We start from the raw sequence: 7,223 nt of genomic DNA on the forward strand, positions 1-7,223 counted from the left end.
ATTTTGTAAAAGAAAAAAAAATAAAAAACTGTAGCATAATATATAAATAAATTTAGAAGTATACAAAACTAAGAGAAAAAAATATCCTTAAATTCAACCCATGGTTATATGTGCAATGTCTAAAAAGAAGTATTGAGATTTAATTTTCGGACCAGTTAAAGCATTGTAGAGGTCGACCTTATTCCGAAGCGTGTTATACCTGTAGATACAACCATTTTCACAAAAAATATGTATGAGGGATTTTAGAAGAAAGAAATATAAACATTACTCCAGACGTAAGAAATTGATTACTTATGAAGAAATATATTATCGCAAGTTTTTTCAAAAGAGTTTGGTATGAAATTACTCATCGACTCACAATGTGTAAGATATGACTTACTTTATAGAAGATATATTCTCATGAGTTTGTTGAAATGCCATTGATATGGAATCAAGTACTGTAAGCATAAACGACTGGTAAAGAATAAGTTTATGAATAAAAAAGATAAAAGATAGGTTAAGTATATCTACTTTTAATTTCTTATATAAAATTACCTCAATGTTGTAAAAATTGTGGAAAGGCTACTACAAAATTTCCTTGTACACAATATTTAAGATTGTGTTGTCTGTTGGTTGGTCTTCGTCAGTGGTGAGAATACGCAGACCGTTTCTAGTTGTGACCCTTGACACGGCGACGTAATGCGGAAAGGTGCCAAGAAGAGGGTTTCGAGAAGCATGAGAAGAGTATGATTTGATTCGAGGAAAACACAATGGCTCATACTGGAAGAGCATTGTAAAAATTGTGGAAAGGCTACTACAAAATTTCCTTGTACACAATATTTAAGATTGTGTTGTCTGTTGGTTGGTCTTCGTCAATGGTGAGATTACGCAGACCGTTTCTAGTTGTGACCCTTGACACGGCGACGTAATGCGGAAAGGTGCCAAGAAGAAGAGGGTTTCGAGAAGCATGAGAAGAGTATAATTTGATTCGAGAAAAACACAATGGCTCATACCGGAAGAGCATGGAGGAAATAGGATTTTGGTACGAAGAGGTGCCAAGAAGAAGAGGGTTTCGAGAAGCATGAGAAGAGTAAGGAGTTTTCAGGCGAGAAGCATGAAAAAAGTAATGAACTCTTTAGTTTTCAGAAGTTTTTTTGGGATAAATGTTAATTTGTGTTTTTGTTGTTTTTTATTCTGGTTTTTAGTTTTTTTTTTTAATTTGAAAATAGAAGTTGATTTGGCAAGATTTGAGTGGTTGAAATTTGGCAAGATTTGATTGGTTGTTTCTAAAATTTTGCCACGTAAGCAATATTGCTGACATGGCGTTAGTAGAATAAAAGGAATAACTTAGAAGTAATGTGGTGCATGCTTATGTATCTACTTTTATATATTAAGAATAGATATTGCCATATAAACCTTTGGATATAGTCAGTAAACGAGAAGCCATGGGCTGATTCAGCAGCAGGAACTGAGAATTTTGATCATCTCAATCTTCTTTTATGGTTTGTGAGATTGTGTAGAATATGATGAACATGTGATGTGTGAATTTGATCAGAACTGGAAATTGGTGATCTCCTGCTATTCATATCTAATCCATATGTTTCATTTTGAACCATATGATTTGTTAATCGGGATTTTGGTGATGTTTTATACTTTGTAGAGATATTAATAACAGCTGGAATCCTCCTAATTAAGGAGTTCTCAAATTCAATTCTAGTTTATGGATTTTGTTAATTATTGTGTTGTGTAACTTTAGTTTATGAATTTGTGAAGTTGAACTTATTGTTTTGTTAATTATGTGTTGGCACTTGCTTTTGTATTTCATATTATTGGTTGAAAATAGGTAGAAATTAGAATAGGTTTTTAATGTACTAAATACATGTTATTTTTTTTAATTAGTATAAAAATAAAAAACCGAACCAAACCAATTCTAACATTTTAATTAGTTTGATTGGTTTCACAAAAAATTGAACCAAACTAAACCAAATGCTTTATGAATATATTTGGATCGGACGGGTGTTTTTTAAAAACCGAATCAAACCGAAAACGGAACAAGCATATGTTAAATAAATCGTTAATTTGATTTCAACTCTGCTACGAGGTTGGTTTTTGTCCTCTTGTAACATGGTCCTAATAATTCAATTTTAATATTTAGAATGATTGGAGTAGAAATTTTATGCTATTCATCACAAAGACGCAAACACATATAAAATGAAGATATATTTAGTGGTCCACAATACCTTGAGCCTTGTCCTGTCCCTTTGATAATGGAAAGAGTAGTTAAATCGGGTCTTGAAACTCCACTGTGCCCTCCAAACCAAGAACCTGATGATCAGAGATTTGAACAATGTTGTTGCCTTAGAGAAGACATTGTTGAGGAAGCTAAGAAGCAACTATGGCTAGCAGGGCCTCTTATTGCAGTTAGTTTGCTTCAATTCAGCTTACAAATGATATCTATAATGTTTGTTGGCCATCTTGGCAACTTGTTTCTTTCTGGTGCTTCCTTGGGTTTCTCCTTTGCTTCTTGCACTGGTTACAGTGTTTTGGTATGTTTGTTCTCTCCATTTTTAACCTCTTTAACTTTGGATTGTATTACCTAGATTATTTTTTTATTAGTTTAATGTTAATTGTATTAACCAATTTTTTTAGTGTTTTCGTTCATATTTTAAATTTTTAAAATGAGAAGAACCAATTTTTCTCCCTTTCTCAACTTTCACTCTTTCTCCTAGTTCATCAAACTATTAACATTACAGCTTGAATAACTTAGGACATGAGATTTTCTTCAGATTGGTTGAATATTATCATATATTTAAGAAGGCCTATAGACTTGTCTTCAAATTTTGCAGACTTTCTTGATTGAACTTGTTTAGTAACTTTATCAACTGTGCCACTTTTATAACTTTAAAGTTAGGAATGGGGAGTGCATTGGAGACACTATGTGGGCAAGCATATGGAGCCAAGAAGTATCACATGCTAGGAATCCACACACAAAGGGCAATGGTTGTTCTTCTATCTCTGAGTATTCCATTATCACTAATCTGGTTTTACACAAGCAACCTTCTTATTGTAATGGGACAAGACCATGAGATATCGGCTGTGGCCGGAACATATAATCGCTGGATGATCCCTGGCCTTTTTGCTTATGCCATCCTTCAATGCCTCAACAGATTTCTGCAGACTCAAAACAATGTTTTCCCAATGCTTATAACCTCTGGAATCACAACTTTGGTGCATGCAGCATTTTGTTGGCTTTTTGTGTATGAATTTGACTTAGGTAGCAAAGGCGCAGCATTGGCCATCAGCTTGTCTTATTGGGTTAATGTGTTCCTATTGGTGATTTACATAAACTGTTCTAGAGCTTGTGCATCAACTTGGAATGGTGTTTCCAAAGAGGCCTTGAATGACATTCTCAGCTTTATAAAACTAGGAGTTGCTTCAGCAGTTATGATATGGTAATTTCATATATGCTTTTCCCAATATAACTATTAAGTCTTATCAAGTTCTAAGGAAAAAAAAAAAGATTGTTATAGAATATGTATCTTAGTACAAAGAACAATTCGCTAATTAGAAGGAACAATTTCAAGTATTTTCAATTGTGCTATGCAGAATAATTGAAGAGGATAAGAGATTGGTAAAGAGACAGCATAGTGATAGTGAGTGAACTTCAGTTCATGGCAAAAACTTGGCTCTTATATAGTTATATGACTTTAGGGTGCTTACTAACACACCCCATCTTCAGGTTATATGATTTTAGTTTCTGAATTTTCTTATTTCAATTCCCTATCTGTTTTTCCAACAGCTTCGAATACTGGTCGTTTGAGATGGTTGTGCTTCTCTCAGGTCTTCTGCCAAACCCACAACTAGAGACATCTGTTTTATCAATAAGGTAAATCCTTAACTAGCTTCTTTTACATATTATTTTTATGGGATATAATCCTTACTTTCTTTTTTTTTTTCTTTTGGCAGCCTTAATACATGTTGGATGGTTTATCAGATATCTGTTGGTCTTGGTGGTGCCATAAGGTTCTTAGTACTCCAATTTTGTTACTTTGTTCCATGGAATTGAATTATATTAACTTTGTTGTTTGTTATGACTTGAAGCACCCGTGTTTCAAATGAACTGGGTGCTGGGAATGCACGAGGCGCGCTCTTGGCTCTTCATGTCATGATTGCAACCGCCATATTAGAGGGTACAACAATAGCATTGATCACCATTTTGGTGAGGAATGTTTGGGGAAAGCTCTACAGCAATGAAGATCAAGTTATAAGATATGTTTCCAAGATGATGCCTCTACTTGCACTCTCTGACTTCCTGGATGGCTTCCAGTGTGTTCTTTCAGGTTTTAGTCAATTCTTCAATACTAGGAGTGTTTATGGGGCGGGTGAAACCAGGTTTGATGTGACCCATATCCGGCCCGAAATATATGCCGGGGTAAAAAACCGGGTGAAAATATCCAAATTTCCAAGACTCCAACCATTATTTGATATCGTAAAATTCACTTAGAAAAATATAACGAGAACCAGCACTTTCCTAAAATTAAAGCATAACCACAATCAATACTAATATTGTCTAATAACACCAAATATTTAAATCAATACAAATAATACAATATTATACATTAGTCTAAAGTCTTGTGCATTTTAAACATAAAACATTAATTTATAGTCTTATAATGACTAATAACACAAAATATTAAGGTTTACAATACTTAAATTCCACATAAGAATAGCCATCATCCATCACTAATAACACAAAATATTAATTGTATACGATGACTGAGACACCGGGCCGAGTTCGGGTGGCTCGAGCCATGGCCCGAACCCGACCCGAAATAATGACAGAATCTATTTTTGAGACCCTTATCCGGCCCTAAACCCAGTGAAATCACACCAAATTAGCCCCTAAAAGGTTCGGGGCCGAGCCGGGCCATGAACACCCCTATTCAATACAACGATACCAATAATATTACTCGTGGAAACTCATGTGCAGTTAATTTCATGTAAAGTTGATAGCTGAGAGCCAAACTTAATGACTCTCAGCTATGAGCTTCATATAAAGTTAACTGCAGTTACCAATATTGCTAGTTCCTTTGAATATAAAGTTTGATTTGGCTACTTCTTGTAGGAGCTGCTAGAGGGTGTGGTTGGCAAAATCTATGTGCATCTATAAACCTTGGTGCTTACTATGTTGTGGGAATTCCTTCTGCTATCTTATTTGCATTTGTGTTTCATATGGGAGGGATGGTGAGTCTCTTTCTCACAAAATTTTTCTAATGGTTAAAGGTTCTTTGTGGTGAGCGATGCAAACTGAAATTGGAAATTGGAATTGTCAGGGACTTTGGATAGGAATCATTTGTGGACTTTCTGTTCAGGGGATAGCACTAGTTACAGTAAATGTATGCACAGATTGGGATAGAGAGGTAACTATATGTTGTATGCTTCTTCAATCATTTCAATTGGTTCAAATAAATTGAATAATGCTTTGTTTGATGCATTTTGTATTCTTTAAAATTCTTGCAGGCAAGGAAAACAGTTCACATAACTCAGGAAACTACTAACATGGTTATAGAACCGTAGATTCATGACAATATGTTGTTTCAAGAATCAGACATGCATGCTGCAAATTAGTGATGATCAAATTCTACTACTCTTCTTTTGATTTTTTTGTACTACATATGATGTACAGTAATAATGAATGATCAACAAGAACTATATTCAAGTACTGGTACAAGGGGAAAAAAAGAGGGTATATATTTATATGATCGAGCCATTTTTTATTTCTCCTTATTTGGAAAGAAAAAGTATTTTAATTAATAAGTATACTATCAAAATCGTATTATACTTGGTTTGGTGAAACTTTACGAGGAGGTGCTCAAAAACATCTTATTTTATATTTGGTAAATTAAAAAGCTTGTATGTTTGTGCTTACAATTTTTAAAAGTTATGAGTACTTTTAAAAACATTTAAGAAAGCCTTTTAAAGTTAGCATGTACTTATTCAAAATTAAAAAGTCTAATGTAATCTTATACATTAACTATTATCTAAATTTTAAAAGCTATTATAGTATTTTTAAATTTGAAAAGCTATCTTAAAAGCATCTAGGCTGAGTATGTTTAAAAAGACAGGAACACAGAGACATAAAATCATGTTTGACAGAGGAGACATGGAGAGAGACATTGTGTCAGTGTATTTTGTGTGACAGAAGGACACAGAGACACTAACAAGGAATACAACTTATTTTTTATTTTTTCTTTTATTATTTTTGTTAATTTTTCATAATTATATTTTTCATTATTATTTTTTTCGTTTCAAATTTTTTGAATGAAAAAAAATGAGAATAAATTGGATTTTTATAATTTATTCTAGTTTATTTTCAAACTGAATACACGAACACAAAATTTTGTGTTTCTGTCCTTTATATCTTGTTTTCGGTATCTTGTCTTATCCTGTTCTCATAAACAAATGCAGTCCTAATATCTATTATAGTTACCAAACATACTTATTGTTGTTTGTGTTTAATAAAAGTCATTTTTAATTTAATTTACTAAATATATATTCTACAATTTTTAAAAAGCCAGCTTTTAGAAATTAATTTTCATAAACTACTTTAAAAAAAAAACTTTACCAAACTAAAACTTAATTCTTGAAGAAGCTAACAAAAATACTTTTTACTTTTGATAATGATAAAAATATTCTCAAAATATTATAAGACGCAACAAAAAAAATTAAAAAATAATATTTTTATTTTATAAGTGACAAATAATTTTTGTATTTAAAAAATTATTTATGCATTTGATTAAATTTAGTAGAAATATTTGAATAATTATTTAAAAATACATACAAGATCTCTAAAATTTTTTACTTTTAAAAATATTCTTGATCATTAATAAAAAAATTATAAAAAAATATACTTAGTGTAGATTAAGAAATTTTAAGTATAAAATATTTTTTTTCTAATCATATCAAGAAAAAAATAATATCAAAATTTAATATCTAACATATTTTTAAAAAGGAAAAAGTATAGATAGACAATGAGAATACTAAACATTGTGAACAATGAATATGTTGAATGTTCAATTTAATAGATATGTAGATTATTATGTTCATTATTTTTAATGAATGGTTATTCTTTTTGATTCGGTCATGCATAGTTAATAATAGGTGGATGTTCAATTCATTAGATATGCGGATGATTATCCTAATATTAGGGTTTAGAAAATAATTTGATAATGGAATGTTTTTTT

At 31.7% G+C, this 7,223-nt stretch overlaps 1 protein-coding gene across 1 annotated transcript; it reads left to right on the top strand.

Moving 5' to 3' along the window:
• The first annotated feature begins 2,077 nt into the window (after positions 1-2,077).
• On the top strand, positions 2,078-5,736 carry LOC112779213 (protein DETOXIFICATION 16). The gene is made up of 8 exons (XM_025823457.2): positions 2,078-2,525; positions 2,887-3,431; positions 3,779-3,865; positions 3,946-4,002; positions 4,081-4,319; positions 5,105-5,223; positions 5,313-5,399; positions 5,500-5,736. The coding sequence occupies exons 1-8, from the start codon at positions 2,247-2,249 to the stop codon at positions 5,554-5,556; spliced, it is 1,470 nt and encodes a 489-aa protein (XP_025679242.1). The 5' UTR covers positions 2,078-2,246; the 3' UTR covers positions 5,557-5,736.
• The last annotated feature ends 1,487 nt before the right edge of the window (positions 5,737-7,223 follow it).

The sequence above is a fragment of the Arachis hypogaea genome, chromosome 19 (assembly GCF_003086295.3).
Source record: "Arachis hypogaea cultivar Tifrunner chromosome 19, arahy.Tifrunner.gnm2.J5K5, whole genome shotgun sequence".
NCBI lineage: Eukaryota > Viridiplantae > Streptophyta > Magnoliopsida > Fabales > Fabaceae > Arachis > Arachis hypogaea.